At 43.7% G+C, this 17882-nt stretch overlaps 2 protein-coding genes and 1 pseudogene across 5 annotated transcripts in view; all 3 read right to left on the minus strand.

Moving 5' to 3' along the window:
* The window catches only part of Wars2 (tryptophanyl tRNA synthetase 2, mitochondrial), a 76470-nt gene extending 74402 nt beyond the window's left edge, over positions 1 to 2068 (minus strand). For 3 of the 4 annotated variants that reach the window (XM_032907919.1, XM_032907918.1, XM_032907920.1), the window contains exon 1: positions 1513 to 2068. In XM_032907919.1, coding sequence (XP_032763810.1) covers positions 1513 to 1602 — 90 coding nt within the window. In that variant the 5' untranslated portion in view covers positions 1603 to 2068. The remainder of the gene's footprint in view (positions 1 to 1512) is intronic. The other variant, XM_032907917.1, reaches the window with a different exon arrangement.
* Positions 1 to 17882, minus strand: part of Ccdc175 (coiled-coil domain containing 175) — a 464210-nt gene that overhangs the window by 396393 nt on the left and 49935 nt on the right. The gene's annotated exons all lie outside the window — the stretch shown is intronic.
* Positions 16427 to 17196, minus strand: LOC116905565 (annotated as a pseudogene).

Raw genomic sequence — 17882 nt, forward strand, 5'->3', positions numbered from 1 at the left:
TGTCTCTTAAAATGTAAAGTAACGTTGAAACAGTTGTTTGTTGAGTTTCCAGTACTGTGTCTTTTATTCTTATAGAATCTTGTGAGGTTTACATTAATGAACAGAAGGCCAGAGAATGAACAACGTGGATGATATGAAATATACTATTACATGTTAGTTCTCACCTACTCTGGCTGGCTATGGTTTCTTCATGATCATGAGCCCACATGCTTCGAAGGCTTGGAAGTATATGAACATGCCAATCAGTCCTATTCTCCCTCTCTCCCATCTGCTAAAGAAAATGAGCCCAGAGGATTGCGATTGGTTCTATAACACTGCTAACAAATGTGAGAAAAAGCCAGAAACTTAGGACCCAAGCCAGCACGCCTTTCGATAATACATCAGTTAGAAGATGACATCCTCGTGTCATATCAGTGATCAATGGCTATGAATATGCAACGTGTAAAAATTACTCCATCACAGAAGTTCAAATTTCCTTCCCACTCTCAGACATTACTTCCGTGACCATCTATGTCAAAATGCCATAATTCTGCCAAGCAACCAGAGCTTCCAGGGACTAAGCCACTACCTAAAGACTATACATGGACTGACCCTGGACTCTGACCTCATAGGTAGCAATGAATATCCTAGTAAGAGCACCAGTGGAAGGGGAAGCCCTGGGTCCTGCTAAGACTGAACCCCCAGTGAACTAGACTGTTGGGGGGGGGCGGCAATGGGGAGGGGTGGGGAGGGAACACCCATAAGGAAGGGGAGGGGGAGGGTGTGTGCCCTGAAACCGGAAAGGGAATAACACTCGAAATGTATATAAAAAATATTCAAGTTAATTAAAAAAAAATCTAATAAAAAAAATGCCATAATTCTAGAATGTTTTGTGCTTATCTGAAAGCATATTTCCTGCTACTTTACGGCTCCGCGGGTACAATGCAAATGTGGCGGGTGTGGACATAATGGATCATGCTCGTCAGCACAGTCATGGTAACCGCAGTGTTGCCAGGCAAGTAACAGTATGAAGCACCTTGGCAGCTTGTTGCTGTTGTTTACAGGGCCTGGTAGATGCAGGTGCCTAGTGGTACAGCGGTATTTGCTCGCGTTTCACACCCTAGCTACTGCACCAACCTAAACAACCCAATTCCAAGAAAACTTTTCTGATTTCTCCGCTGTTCACGGGGGAGTTGTTAGGGGAAGGAGGCTAAAAACATAATAGAACGGTCGCAAAGCAATTAGGCCGCTGATAACGTCACGCTCCTTCCAGATGGCTTCCCGCGTTGCCTGGCAACGCTGGCCACGTGGCCGGGCGGCGGATGCTTTCCTGCAGCAGCACCTCCTGCTGTCACGTGTGTGTGCAGCGTTGCAGCGCTGAATCGGGGACTCATTGGCTAATGGACCTCGGAGAGAAAGTGTGGAGGGCTCTTTACAGGAAGCAGGAAGAGAGAAATAAGTGGCGGAAAGGAAGGGGAGCGGGAAGGCGCACGCAGGACCGCAGGCCTAAAGCAGAAGGTCGGCTCGGGTTACCTGGGGAGCCGCAGTAGCTGTGGGTCCTTTATGAAGTGCCCGGATGAAGCGCCAGCACTCACGCGCCTTCCGCACGGAGAACAGCGCCATCTTGAGAAGGGCGGAGCCGCCGATCCAGAATGACGTCTGCAGGCGAGCCGAAGTTGTGCTTACTGCGCATGCGCTTGTCTTCTGGGCTGCCGCTAGCAGAAGTAGTTATAGAGGGTTGTTCCTAAATTGCAGAGCAGGTGCGTCTTGGAATGAGGTAGCTCTGGGCTTTTGTGTTTTCCCCACCATCTTTCCCTTTGAGCCAGCTTCCTTGAAGGAGACTCTGTCCCCTCCGGAATCAGTTGCTGCTCTTTAGACGTGGAAGTAAAGGAAATCACTCACCCTAAACCAAGGCTAAAAACAGACCCATGGCTCCTGAAATCCTGCGATTTCTCGGAGATTGAAAGTGGAGAAAATAGGCAGTTTCCCACCCTGAAGTTTCCAAAAGCAGTCAATGACTCTGGCGAAGCTTTGCCCCACCGACCTGTTCTCTACTACAAAACTACACCGCTTGCTCTCCTGTGCTCACTGAAACTGAACCTAAGAGCACCGACCTCTAAGACCAATAAAAGTCAGCTATCATAGTTTTGAGGTTGAACTAGGTTTATTTTATTTTCCTTTCATTGACTTAATTCTTACAGGAAAAAGTTAAGTAGGTTGTTGTTTTGATCTAACTACCCGATGCAGCTTTCTTTTCGTGTCGAATGAAGCCCGCTTCTCTTAGAGGACCACAAGGGCTTTTTGAGACCTCCACGGTGGTCATCGGGTCTACAACTTCAGTCTAGTGCCCTGAGTGAAACACTGATGGATATGTGTGTACCTTGACTTCTGGAAGTGTGGGGTCTAATGGGTAGCAGATAATGAATTATGCATACTGATGAGCTGATAAAGAAGCAAGTATCAAGTTCAGAGTGGACAATGATTAGAGCTGCAGTGCTTCATGGTGGTTCGGTAACAATGTAATGACACCAAGGATGCCTGATGGAAGATGTTCTGTGTAAAGATGGTTGACTACTCTCGGTGAACTGGAAACTCTCAGATTAAGCATTGGTAATATATTGAGCAGATTTGGCACGATCCCATTGCATTTATTATATTAGTCTAAGAAACATCTATGGAAAATTATCAAAGGGTCATGGGAGGTAAGCTGTGCATGAGATGCCTGTACTCCTGAGGAGTTGAAATCTAAAGATAAAACTCGAGTCAGACTATAAAGTCTGTGAAGCATGCAATTGTCCCTGACAAGTTGGAAGTGAGCAGGAAAGAGTTAGAGGTATGAGGTGGAGAAGCTGACGAAGCCATGGTTCCACCCTCAGCAGAACGTATCAATACAATTTTGGTGCATGTATTTCCGGGTGCAATGCAGTTTGACAGCATACCCGAGTATGGAGCCAAAGAGACACTTGAGCTATGAAACATGGTAATAAAAGCCAAAACATGAATAAACTAAGTAGAATTTAGAATTAAAAGTGGTCAAGTAATGGAAATAAAAGTGGCCAGGAGTTAATAGAAAACTCAAAAACACCTGGTGTAGCTGAAGCCCAGGACAAAGCCAGTCAGGAGAAGAGATAGACAAGGCTACCGTAACACGGGGTTTTATAAATGCCTTAGGTGTCCAGTCTTCAGATAGAAAACAAAGAACTACTGTTTGCATAGTTAAACAATTAATTAGTTTATAGCCCTAGGATTTAACTTCTAACGTTCTTGGCCATCCAGATTGCAGAATAAAAAACCCTCAGCCAGTGGTGCCAGACTTTTTCCGAGTCCTCTGCCCAGGTGCCTATGACTGGTAATGTTTTAATGGGAGAATATCTCCAGTATACATTCCCGGTAAAGATAGTTTATCAATCCTCTACTTCAATACCGTAATGTTTGAATAACTCATTTGCTGTAGTGACTCATTATTAGGAAAACATCTCTCACATTATAATGAATCCCTTACATACTTTTGCTGGATCTCACAGCTAAGTTAATAATAAACCTTGAAGTCAATAAAGATTCCTATGCTTCCGTGCACTCAGCCAGTTTTGTTTGTTTTTTTCTTTATTAACTTGAGTATTTCTTTTTTTTTCTTTATTAACTTGAGTATTTCTTATTTACATTTTGATTGTTATTCCCTTTCCCAGTTTCCCGGCCAACATCCTCCTAACCCCTCTCCGTCCCCTTCTGTATGGGTGTTCCCCACCCCACCCTCCCCCCATTACCGCCCTCCCCACAACAATCACGTTCACTAGGTGTACAGTCTTAGCAGGACCAAGGGCTTCCCCTTCCACTGGTGCTCTTACTGGGCTATTCATTGCTACCTATGAGGTTGGAGCCCAGGGTCAGTCCATGTATAGTCTTTGGGTAGTGGCTTAGTCCCTGGAAGCTCTGGTTGCTTGGCATTGTTGTTCATATGGGGTCTCGAGCCCCTTCAAGCTCTTCCAGTCCTTTCTCTGATTCCTTCAATGGGGGGTCCCGTTCTCAGTTCAGTGGTTTGCTGCTGGCATTCGTCTATGTATTTGCTGTATTCTGGCTGTGTCTCTCAGGAGAGATCTACATCAGGTTCCTGTCGGCCTGCACTTCTTTGCTTCATCCATCTTACCTAATTGGGTGGCTGTATATGTATGGGCCACATGTGGGACAGGCTCTGAATGGGTGTTCCTTCTGCCTCTGTTTTAAACTTTGCCTCCCTATTCCCTGCCAAGGGTATTCTGGTTCCCCTTTTAAAGGAGTGAAGCATTTGCATTTTGATCATCCGTCTTGAGTTTCATGTATTCTATGCATCTAGGGCAATTCAAGCATTTGGGCTAATAGCCACTTACCAATGACACTCAGCCAGTTTAAACTGCCTTTAAAAGAACAAGGGAAAAAGGAAATGCTAAATTCCAAAAATATAAGTAGAGAAAACAATGAAATAACCAACCTTACTCACCTTGGATTTATTTCCCAGGCAATCAACTTTTATAACCTGAGCTAATGCTTTGCTGTAATCTTAAAATAAATACCCATCTATGCCTCTGACCTAGAGAGCAAAGGATATGTGTGTGTGTGTGTGTGTGTGTGTGTGTGTGTGTGTGTGTGTGTGTTATATGGTAATCATTTGTTGAAAGGGACAAGTCGGTAAGAAGGAACTCTATAACAAAATGCAGCACAAATGCTGGAAACAGCACGCAGTTATTGCTTGGTGGATTTTGTTTCTAAGTGGGTGGGTTGGAATCAGTAAAGGTTCATCCTTTGTAACGTTTTGTTAAAGATCCTGTATCCATTCCTTCTCTATGAAATGCTTTTCTGTTTCAATAGAGAACAAAAGCCCTTTGCAAGGGACCCACAGACATAGGGAAAGATTCACATGACATCATTCAGATGGGCACAGATTCAGACTCATACAACAGACAGATTACAAAAGCGAGGCAACAGAAAACACAGAGAAATCTGGACTCAGTCTTGGTAAAAGATTTATGTTTTGATAACTCGCCATCAACGTAGTTCCAGTACTCTGAGGATATTATTGTAGACTGTAAGATGTTGTTAGAGTTTAATTTTTTTCTGCACCATCGTGGTAACTTTGTAACTCAAGGTATCACTCAGCAGAGTTGTTGCATGAACAAGGACTGTACAATATTTATTATACTATAAAAGTCACAAATCTTAACATTTCTCCAATCATTTAGGAAAGGATCTTGCACAGAGCACTTATATGTTTGAAATCTAAATTTTACCAAGTTATATGACTTGTGGTTTAAAAAAATACAGGGATATTTATAACAGAAGCAACAACTGAAGGTAGAGCCCGTTCTGTTCAGTTTTATACTTAGTTTTTATAGTAGCATATTAGTATTGGAGCAATAATGACCAAAAAGCTGTCACCTTCTAAACCATCTTCTCAAAGGAGAACTATATAGGGACTGCTTAGTTTAACAAATATCTTGAATAATAGTGACTGCAAACCTTTAAAAGTTGTGTAATTCACTTTAAAAGTGTTTCCATACAAACCAGGGTTTAAAAGGGTTACAATACTAAACTTGATCATACAGAAAATTTCTCTGAGTTGTTTAAGTGACACTCTGTGTTTAATGACAGCATTTTACTTCTGAGATCATTTGAGTAAGATGAAGTGTTTTCTTAAAATGAGAAACAAATTAATTACTAGAGAAATCCTCAGACATCTTTGAAATATTAAACTTTTGTATTCTTAAACGTGTAGCACGTACCATGTGTCTACATGTGTTCATGCTTTGGAGTTTGAACACTTGTTTAAAATTTGATTTCTCATCAACACTTTTATTTTATAGTAAGTTCTGGTAATTTTGCTCTCTTCCTAACATTCCCAGAAAATCCTCCCTTGCAAGAAACAACAGATTAAAACCAGACTGGCAGTTGAGGAGCTGTTTGTATTGCAACCATGTGTGTCAGAAAGGAGGATTGGGTTTCCTTGTCTAAGAACATCAAGGGAACCCCACCTCAGCAGACGCACCTCTCCTCCCCAGTAATGGAGAGTTTATATCTAGTTAGATTTAAATGGGATAAGGGAAGAGTTTAAACCCATTCTTAGCTCTAGTAGTATAATCAGCCCCAAGTTTCAAAGTATCCAGTTCTGTTTCTTTAATTTAATTCTAAGTGTCAGGTTAGCATTAGGTGCTGATCAAGGTAATGGAGAGTCACCCTACACATTTATTCACTTAAAGAAGAATTTTGCAGACTATAAAAATTAGATGGCAATTGTATTCAAAACTTACTTTAAGCATAACCCACTTACCCCAACCTTTCATGCATAGCGAGTATGCTTTTTTTCAATGTGGAGGAGGAGATTCCATAATAGGAAAAAAAAAGGTTAATTACGGAAGTAGAGCGACAGCTTTCTGACCACACCATCTCACCCTGGACAGATTATATAAACAGAAATCAAAGTGGTTGGTGGGAAGCTACCCATGCATGAGATAACCGCCATGCACAGGAAAACGCATGCGAAACTGATGGCTTCTTTTTCAGCTTTGGCTTCACTTTAGTTCTGTGACTCATAGAGTATGAAACTAGTCCATAGATAGTATTTGTCACAAACCATTCCACAAATAGGAGCAAGAATATATACACTTCCGTACGCACACACACGCGGCACACAGGCACGCACACACGCACTCAGCTTAATTTCACTTCCATACTAGCGTCCTGCTAAGAAAACTGAGTTAGATCTGTTCCAAGTGAGGAACGGTCTCACATGAGGCCATATCCTGCGTGAGGCTTTAAGTCAGAATAAAAAGTACCTGATTTTTAGAAAGGTGACGCTGGTCTCCTCCTCATATTGGAAGACACTCTTTCTCTAGGGTATTCAGGGGTATGTGTGAAAATTATCTCATTATGAAAACCTCATCATGTTTACGATGTGTTTACGTGTTTATGATCCTACGAAAGACTCATTGTGTACTTCGAAGGCCATTTTACACTCTTAAGGGAGTAACCACTGTCTCTTCCAGACTTTGTAATCCTGTAAGATCAAGGGAGAAAGAAAGGGATGCGAATAAAAAGAATCTTAAAGACTTCTTCATTCCCACTCCACAATATTTTCATCCGGGCTAACAGGAAGTGGGGGAGGTGGTGGAAAGAGATGGAGCATGCGCAGTAATCAATTTGGAGGCAGTCATCTTCAGACTATGGACTCCTGTGGTCTTTAGTATGTAGCAGCTGAATGAGAACTGGTTACATAGGAGTGATGTAGCCGAATGGTGGCCGTCGGTTATAGTATTCGGATCTTTCTGAAGCTGCAGTTTTAGATTGTAAGAATGGTTTGAAAAAAAGGTAGAGAATGCGGATCCTTAAATGTGGCACAGTCGTGGTGTCACGTGCCTTTAATTACAGCACTTGGGAGGTGGAGGCAGGCGAATCTCTGTTTGAGGCCAACCTGGACTACAGAGTGAGTTCAAGGGCAGCCAAGGCCACACAGAGAAACCCTGTTTCATGGGGGAAAAAACAGAGAGAATTGCAAGAGACTCACTACTCAGCGTTTCTAACCGGCACTGTTCGACTTGACACATTCTCTGTGGAAGAAATGGAACTTTAAAATTAGCAAAATTAAACTTTTGGAAAAGCATTATATTTTGTTAACCATCTTTGAATGCTGTATTTTTTTCCCCAGATGGCGTGGCACCGAAGACAAGATCTGTACGTTCTCTGCACTTGTTCTATTTTCAATCCATCCTTGGCTCTCAGTGACTTCGTAACTGGGCTGGACAGGCTTCCTACTTTCAAATTGAGCTTCTATACGGCAAACTTCGGCAAGGTTCCCTCGGAAATATTTCCTGGAAGCCAAGCATAGTAGCCCACACCTGCTAAGAATTCTACTCCGTCTGTCTTAGGCAACCTCTAAAGGATCATTCCACCACCACAGAGGTCACAACCCACAGGTTGAGGACCCCTGATCTTGAGTCTTCTCTGTGACTACAGAAACTCATGCAAATTGTTTATGTCTTCATTTTCCTGGAGTTAAAACCAAGAGATTTTGATCTCTCTGAAAATAGTGTATCAACTTCATTCTGATGCTGTCAAATTCCTTTTCAGTGTGTTAGAATTCATCAGATTTCCCCAAACCACTGACAATTACAACCAGTTATGTTTTTTCCCACCTTTTCCAGTTAATAAACAGAATAATATGGCATTTGAGAAAATCAGCATGCTGGCCATGTTACCAATCTCCAAGAGTCACTTAAACTTCAGATGCCTTTTTTTTTTTTACATATAAAATAAGTTGAAAGTTTTGGATGGTTGGAAGATATGCATTATAACATGTCAGTCTAGACAACTGGTTTCCGGTGTCCTAAAATGGAGCTATTTATAAATTTTTAAAAATAAGTATTATAGCTAGGATTACATGGAGCACTTAGCTACTGACTCCATGTTCATGGGCAATACTGGGAGACAAATGGCTAAGAAGGACTTTTCAAGTCTAGTGCAGACTTGGGAAACTGCCTTAAACATCAGCCTCACCCCAGCACAACAAGTTTACAGATGGGAAAAAGTAGACTGGATAGTGCTCGGCCAATGTGAACACAGAGCGATGTTTCTCTCAAGCGTCACAGGGTTGATAGGATGTTCTTATTTTCCTTACTTTCCTCTCTAGCTACTCTAGCAAGAGGTTCCCTTAAGTTCCCAGCTGTTTGGCTGGGTAAGTGTTCGGCCCATTGCTCATTCCGTTTGATACGTACTTGAGATTTTCTTGTTGGCAGTCACACTGGCTTGTATGACAACTGCTAGCCAGAGAGAAAGTTCTTAGAGGAGGCTACTCAGTAACCATTTAGGAGGAAATGGAGTTACCATTCCACCAGTTTGGTGTGTGTGTGTGTGTGTGTGTGTGTGTGTGTGTGTGTGTGTGTGTGTGTGTTGTTCTAAATCCCACTGTTTCTATCTCTTCTCATGTCTGCCACACACCTTCTGATGTGTTGCTTCTTCAGTTTACAAACCTCACAACAATAAATAATCAATAAAGATTCAAAAAGTGAAAAAAACTTATCTGGTCCATGTGGGTGATGTCTATGTGTAGGTGAGGGCAGGCACAAGATAAGGCAAGGTCAGTGACTGGGCAAGAAAGGCTGAGAATTTTAGAGACAGGACAGAGAGTATGGAGAGGGGAGAAAGAAGGAAGATGGAGGAAGAGAAGGACGACCCAGATCCGTGTGGCTTTAACTGGCCACAGGCAGCTATGAGTATCTTAGAAGGGATGGATGGTTACAGGACGATTTGTCTTATCTAGGTGGGGAGATTATATCAATATCAATTGGCTCTGAGTTTATTGTGTGGATGTTTTGTGCGGTGAGAATTTACTGATATAAATCTGATTGATAAATTACAAGCTTCTAGAGTTGGGATTCTGGGAATTCTGACTATAACCACAAGGGGTGGATGGCTGGGAATATGAGCAGAGTTCAAAGCACGAACGTGTGAGTTTGGTGGTCTCTACATGGGGGTAGCCATAGAGGCAGGGAGACCACTGGGGCCAGAGAGTAGCCGGCATAAGCGTGTGATGGTGTATCCTTTTTTATTTCCCGATACAGGTCTACAAAGTTCCTCTGCCACACCCAGAAATGGAGACCAGGATGGAGATGGTGGGTGGTGGATCTGGAGAGGGTAATGGAAACCCTCTGGACAAAGCTATCTGTTGACAGGATTAGAAGCAAAATTGGGGATTCCCTTAATCGTAGGTTACCTTTTAATGAGACATCAAAACTTCTGGAAATAAGACCTTTACTATATGGGATCAGTAAATGTTGCCGGGTTAATTAACTGAACAAATGTTCCGTGTGTGTGGAGGGGGTTAGAGACAGCTATGGTGGGAGATTTTAAAGATAAACAGTTTAGGGAATTAGGGAAAGGTGTGTGTGTGTGTGTGTGTGTGTGTGTGTGTGTGTGTGTGTGTGTGTGATCTGTGTACACTAAACCCTGGAAACATTTTAAAATTGTACTATATATGCTTACTTTTTTGTGGTTTGCTCTTTTGGCTAAATCAGTGTACATAAAATATTCTGATTACTTGAGGGATATTACTTAGGTTCCAGCTAATGTTTTCTATATAAATCGAAATCACGGCTCTTCCTCCATTTTGTCTTCCTTTTTGTTTGGTCAAATCCCTGTGGGAAGAAATAGCATTCCTGTGGGTAAAATAATGTCTATGGAAATTATTCAAAATCCAGTTTCAGTAAATGCTGTATGAAAAATGGGATGCATTTCTGGACCCAGTCCTTGAGTTTGCATCATCTCCCCACTCACTGAAAAGTTCTGTGGGCCAGCATTTCATTTTGAGCATCCATCCCAGTCAGCGGTGTGTCCACAGAGGGCAAATGTCCCTTGGGAGGCTTAAGGCAGTGGGAATCCTGGAATAACATTCCTGGAAAGAGTGAATGCGCTAAACATAAGTAAGTAAGTAAGTAAAAGTAAACAAGCACACAGATAAACAGAGGGTTTTATTTCCGGCTGGGCTGTGGTGTCACTGGTAAAGCCATCTCATAACGACCTTCCTTTCTAAGCCCCTTTTGTTATCTGACTAAATGGAAGCTGTGAGACCAAATGACTCTTGTGCTTCCTCAGTCTTTAGCTGTGTCAGCTTGCATCCCAGTAGGTGTTGCATCCATAACCCAGTGATCCTTCTTGCTTTGGAAATAACACCCAGACTGTCATGCTGAAACAGTCCTCCAATTTTCATTAAATGTTTCCATGGCAACACGAATAATCCTTTGATTTATTAAAGTTATTAGAATTAGTATGGATCTGCTTCCCAGTCAAGGCTTTGGGATGTGTGTGAGAGAAGGAGTGGAAAATTCTAAGAAACAGAGGTGGTGCGTGCCTCCGGGGACACAGCATTTTCCAGACACAATGGGGCAGATGCGTGTATGAACTCAGAGACTGTGACAACACAGGTAGGATCTGCACAAGCTCAAGCCAGACGTAAGTCCCAGCATGGAGAAGGGGAAGTGGGCCCAGAGTGCCACCCTTAAACAAATGTGAGTGAGTCTGTTCACATGGTGATGTGCATGTGTCTTTTGAGTTGAGGGGGCTAATTAGGGATCAGGTGACTGAGGAGATCGAGGTAAGGAGAGACGGGAGAACCAGTTAACTCTCAAAGCCCTTGGGCAACGGCACTAATGCTCATGTATACTGTTCACTCAAGCAAAAATTACTTAGTGTATGCTATATTCATACCCTCAAAGATAAAGGACAAAGTGCTCTTTCTGTCATTGTCACAAGGTGGCTGTTTGGTGATCACAGGGTCCAGAGGAAGGTGTTGGATAATGTGGAACTGGAGTTGTAGACAGTCATAAGCCACCATGTGGATGCCTGGAATTGAACCCTAAACCTGGTTCTCCTGAAAGAGCCACCAATACTCTTAGTTTGTTTTTTGTTTGCTTTGGGGTGGGTTTGAGACAGGCTTTCTCTATGAATCCCCGGCTTTCTTACAATTCCCTCTACAGACTGTGCTGGCCTCAAACTCAGAAACTGCCTATTTCCCCCGAATGCTAGGATTAAAGGTCTTGGCCACCCCACCCAAGCAATCAATGCTCTTAACTACTGAGTCATTTCTCTCTAGTACGTAGACCGTGGTTTTAAGCTGCTATATACTCTGTTTGTTGCACATTAACAGACTGGCTGTGCAGGCAAGGCAGGGCCAGTTTTCTAATTGGTGATCCAGTGACGAACAACTGATTGCTGCCCCTCTTTCCTGCCCCAGATACTGAGTTTGCTAAGATGAGATAAAGAACAGAGTGCTTGCCCTCAAGCAGCTTACAAAGCATCAGAGGTAGCCCTGGTGAACGGTTGCCAAATTCTGAATTCAAGCGGGTGGGATTTTTGCCTGACTAGAACCTGGTGTGTGTGCTCCTAGGCAGATGTGTGGAGCATCCTCCTACGGGTGTTTCCAATATCCACATTTTTTTCTGTCTTTGCATCTGCCACCCAGATAGCTGCAAACTTGGGAAAAAAGCTTCCAAGTATGGCTTATGGCTTACTCAAGAATGCATCTCAATAAGGGAAGGGTTTTGAAAGCTCAGCAGGGCCTGTGGCTTGTGTTAACACCAGTGTCATCCATGGTTCCTGGATCCTTTAGGTGCCTTCTGGTGGTTCGCTTGACTACTCCTTCCCCTCCTCCTCCTCCTCCTCCTCCTCTTCTTCTTCCTCCTCCTCCTCCTCTTACTCCTCCTCCTCCTTTCTTCTCTTCTTTTTCTTTTCTAATTGTTGGTTTGCTTTCTCATTTATTTACTTTCTCGTGATAGGGCTTTCCTCTGTAGCTCAGGCTTGCCTCACGTTTGTGGCTCTCCTTTTGTATCAGCCTCCCTGCGGCTGGAATTACAGGTATGTTACACACCTGCTAGCTGACCTGACATCAGATAATCTTTTCTTAGGTTTTTTTCTACTATACTTGTTTACTCACATTAATCAGTTCAACCAGCTCCAAAGAGTGCACAGTACTTGTAGTAGAGGGAAATACCGGAAAGGACCGGAAAGAGCAACTTTATGCCTTACTTTATGTCATATTCCACCACCACCCCAAACATTGAGATGAAATCATGTGTAATTTTCTTTAATTGGGTAGTGTGTGTGTGTGTGTGTGTGTTGATATTAGTTTTAAACGGAGAAATGTGGACCTGAAGACATGGTTCTGTGGTTAAAAGTACTTGCTGCTCTCCTAGAGGAACTAAGTTCCAGGACCCCCCACTGGGCAGCTCACATTCACCTGTAGCTCCAGTTCCAGAGGATGTGATGTCCTCTCCTGAGCTCCTTGGACGTCTGCACACAGGTAATGTGAGAACACACACACACACACACACACACACACACACACACACACACACATTTTAAAAGTCCTTAAATTGGAGAAACACTTTTGAGAGTCACTTTGAGGCAGGTTCTGTGTTTGACTTGCACAGAAGACAGGGTCCAAGCAGTACACACTTGGAGAATTACCATCCAGAGGAGGGAATTTCTCACCTTGGGAACAGGACTCCAATAGACGAGCTGCAAGCACATTTCCATAGAATAGCCTGCTTGTTTGGGGTTTCCTTAGCCTTGCCTACCCATGGCCTCAGCTCTTTTGCTAACCAGTGCCAGCTGTTCTGTGGGTTCCTTTCCTGGGGACCTGGTGTCCCTGCTTGGTTCCATTATCCCTGCCTCCCACGCCCTGGTGTGACACAGGCTTTTGCAGTGCTTCCCCAGGATTCTGTTTAGAGCCAGTGTCCTGAGCAACTCAAGAGGAGCCACAAACTCCTGATGTGGTAGAAGAGGAACTTGGAAGAAACCACTGAGCATGGACAAAGCCAGGGGGAAAGTACTGGGGGTTTTATTTGCTTTCCTAAACACGATAATTTCACAGCACGTTTGTCTTCAGTAGCCTGAAGGTGTAAAGCCACGTGAAATTCCCCCAAATGGAGCTAGTACCCCTCTGATGCCCCTCAGCACCCTATTCTCCAGATCTCACAGGTTCTCTCACAGCCTGTCCTACCATTGGCTAGCTGTCTTCTCCAAGAGCCATTAATATCTTCTGGAGAAGTAACCAGCCTCGCTCAGTGTTATATAGATAAACAATGCTTGCACAGCAGACGCTCAGTAAACAGTTGTCAACTGAGTGGAATGGGACAGCAGCAGATTGGTGGCAACTTAGGCAAACTTTAAAGTACCTGGAGTCCAACTACTATCTGGAAAGACTAGGAAATAATTCTCAATCCTCGTTGAGTATATCAAGAAAATATAACGTTCATACAATTCTCAAGTGAACATCCATCGATGACATTTTCATCTTGGTTTGCCAAAGAGGCATACGGGCAGAGCATATCCTAAAATCACTGCTGCAGTCACTCTTCAGTTCATGTTTGTCTGTGAAGAAGGGACATGGCACATATGAGAGAGGAACAGGTCTGAGGTGGGAGGCAGGTGTCGATTTGTTTCCACATAAGCAACACAGACACAGGTCATGCATTTGGTCCCCCGGAGACTAAGGCTGGCATCCTCAGTCTCCAGACTAAGGAGTCTTAGGAGGGCCGTCAGCAGGCGTTCTGGGCTTAGGTAGGGTCAGGTTGTGTTCTGGAAGCCAGAGTGGCCAGGGTCCTATCAGAGTGCTCTTGTTTTTTTCCCCCTACTCGATCAGGATCATAGTATTTTAAAGAACTCTTTCAATGGCACACTTTGAGACAGCAGTGCCCAGACTGAGAGACAGTCCTTTTCAAAATATCAAGCAAGTTATCATGCCAGGAGGCTGGGTTTGGTACTGTACCTGTGTCTTGTAAGCAGTTGAGAGAAGCTGACGTCTCTGGCAGCAGCAGCAGCAGCAGCAGCAGCAGCAGCAGCAGCAGCAGCAGCAGCAGCAGCAGCAGCAGCAGCAGCAGCAGCAGTAGCAGCTGATCCTTACTTTACAACAACCCAGGAGCTCCCTGTCCTCTGGGGAACTGCAGCATACTAGTAAATATCCTAAATTGTGTATTGAGATTTTATGTACGCCATCCAGTAGTTTAAGAAGATGTCAGTGCTGAGGGAGGAAGTGACCAAGCGTCACGCGGAAGCTCCTCAGGATGCTGATGGCCTTGTAGAGGTTTACCCTGGCCAGCTTGTGAGGGTGAGCTTGGCCTACCTGTGTGGCTATCATTTGGGGGCTCAAGATCATCTGGAAAGTTCTAAACATTTCCGGTCCTCAAATTAATATTGAGCAAATCTTCTCTGATACCAAATTAATTATGTGCCTGTGTTTTTCAACAGTGATGTGATTTTGATAGGAAAAACTATTTTATGATCCCCAGTATCTAGAAAGGAAACCATTAATAATGCTAAGTCAGTGTTAGTAGGTTAGATGTTCTGTGCACCTCTGTTCTAAGCTTTCTGCAACTTTCAAATTTCTTGGTAGGTTTCCTGGGAGTTTAAGTGAGTCCTTCCAGTTGAGCAGAAGAGAATTTTATGAAACAAAGCCCTACCTTAGAACTACTATAACTTAAACAAAGCATGCTGGTGTTCCTCTATTTTGGAGACAGATTTGAAAAGTAATGATGTGAGAAACCACTTTTTTTTTCTGGGAGTGGTAGTGCATCCCGAGCATCTCGGGAGGAAAGGAGGGGAGGGAGGAGAGAAGGGGGCAAGGGAGGAAAGGATGGGAAGGAGGGAAGGAAGGAAAGAAGAGAGTAAGGGAGAGAGGAAGGAGGGAAGGAGATAAGGAAGGAAAAAGGGAGGCAAGGGAAGAAGAAAGAAGGAAAAAGGAGAAGGAAGAATGGGAAGGACAAAGGGAAGGAGAAAAAGAAGAAAAGAAGGAAAAGTGCTTGTTGGAAATATTACCATCGAGAGGAATACATTCACAGGGAAATTCAAGTCCTAGGACCAGCAGACCGCACAGCAGGTAAAGGCACACGGCACCAAGTCTGATTCCCCGAGCACCTACATAGTGGGACAAAACTAACTCCTGCACGTTCTCCTTAGACATCCACATTGCACCAAGGCATGTGCAGAGCCCAGCATACACAGCACAGCTCTTCATACCCGCACGGGGTAAATTCATAAAATGTAGCTTCTTAAAAAAGAAAACCAAATCATAAAGGGAAGGACAAGAATTCTCTTCTCAATATCGTTCTTCAACCTGAATCCCGTTGCCATGAAAAACACTGCTAGTGTCTGGTGGTGCATTTTACAGAAGTATTCTATGCAGATTCCGGAGAGGACAACAAACTTCACCGCAGTGGTTCTCAAGCTGTGAGTTGAGACCCCTGGAGGGCATCAAAAGACCATTCTACAGAGGTCGCTGGAGGCCACCTGCATATCAGATATTTACATTATAACTCATAACAGAGACAAAAGTACAGTTATGAAGTAGCAATCAAAGTAATTTTATGGTTGGGGGTCACCATAACAGGAGGAACTGTATTAAAGAGTCGCAGCATTAGGAAGGTTGAGAACTGTTCTAGTATTTTCTTCCCTGCAGGGTATTTCAGCTCCATTCTTGCAGGGTATTACATCTTCCCGTTCCCAGCATCCGTGCCTGTATACAGCTCAGACTTTAAGGCCAAGCAGCAGAGCTGCCAGCTGGATGCTGACACCGTAGTCCACACTGTCGTCTGTTAGTAGCATCTCGATTTGTTGTTGCTGTTTTTTGCTTTGTTTCCTCTCTTCCTGGGACCAAAACCGAGCTCTGTGCGTTCTGTGCAGGTGCTGGTGGCTTTGCACACACTGTGCAGGTGCTGGCACCGCTGAGGTACATCCCCAGCCCTGATCACTTTTACATAGTTATATGCTTTAATGAAGGTTTGAAATAGAATAAAATAGACCTGACATTTTAGAGCAAATTTCTAAAAACGGGATGACTGTTTGTGAGGTTATGTGTTCTTTCTTTCTTTCTTTCTTTCTTTCTTTCTTTCTTTCTTTCTTTCTTTCTTTCTTTCTTTCTTTCTTTCTTTCTTTTATTAGCCAAAGCACATACTTTATTAGCTCCTGAACTCAAGTTCTCCTTCTCCTGTACAGTTTTGGTTCCACGTAGCTGTCCAGTCCGGCGGGCAGCAATGAGACCCACTTTGTGCCCAGCAGGGGCATCTACCACCTCCAAAGGGATGCTCCACAGGATTCATGGCAACACCTCGCACACATGGCCAGCAGTTCGTCTTTGCCTTGTACTTGTGGTAGGCACGGCCACCCTTTAAGATAGGCTTCTCAATTCTGCCCTCACCAGTCATGACACCAACAACAGCTCTGTTAGCAGAGGAAATGACCTTCTTGGACCCTGAAGGCAGCTTCACTCGGGTCTTCAGGAGATGACTGTGGCATAGTTTCCGGAGGCTCGTGCCAGCTTGCCCCTGTCCCCAGGCTTCTCCTCCAGACAACACACGATAGTCCCCTCAGGCATGGTGCCCACGGGCAAAACATTGCCAATATTCAGCTGGGCTTACTTACCGCAGTACACAAACTGTCCGGTGTGGATTCCCTCTGTGGTGATGAACAGCTCCGTCAGCTTCTTGAATCGGTAGAGATCACAAAAGATTACTTTCGCAAGGGGAGCGCAGCGGCCAGGGTCATGGATGATGTCCTTCATGATGCCTTTAATGTAGCCGTGTCGCTCCGCGAAGTCCACAGCACACAGACGCGTGGTGCCCTTACGGTGCTTCACGTGCGCACCAAACACAGAACCCGCACCTTTCCTCTGGCCTGGGATCACACGGCCCATGGCGGCGAGTCTGCTGGTAAGCAAGGCCAAAAGAGCGAAGTTATGTGTTTTTATATCTTAATAAATATCCCTTGACTTATCTCCAAAAGTGTTAATCGATGGTGCATGAGCACGTATTCTCAATTTCCCCCATCACTGAGAATTTGTTTCACTGATTTTTAGTAAAAACAGGAGGTATACAGTATCTTGCTTCTGCACTCAGGGAAGAACCCTTTTTTTTTTTTAAGTCATAGTGTTCTGCTTTAGTTAGTTTTTTGCTTCTATGACAACTTATCTGAGAGAATCAATTTCAGAGGAAGAAAATGTGCGTGTGGTGTCACACACCTCAAATCCCATTCATTCAAGAGCAAAATACAGTCAGTGGGATATTGAATCCAGTGTAGCCTACATCGAAAGGCCCTACTTTACAGAAATTGGCAAAAGGATGGAGAAGAAATACAAATTCAGCTGATATGAAGAAAGAAATAGAGGTGGGTCAGTATCTTTTACAAGGCCATGCCTCTGATGTCCTAACTTCCTTTCTCTAGGTAACATTTCCTGAAGGTACCACACCTTCATACCTATACCAAAAATGTTAGCTCACATTAAGATCAAATTACATTAATAGCTATGCCAAAACTTAAATACAGAAAGTTTTTTCCATAATTAAAAAATTAGAAATCCAGAACATTTCAATAGAAAACTTCTTAGAATAAAT

The sequence above is a fragment of the Rattus rattus genome, chromosome 7 (assembly GCF_011064425.1).
Source record: "Rattus rattus isolate New Zealand chromosome 7, Rrattus_CSIRO_v1, whole genome shotgun sequence".
NCBI classification, from domain to species: Eukaryota; Metazoa; Chordata; class Mammalia; order Rodentia; family Muridae; genus Rattus; species Rattus rattus.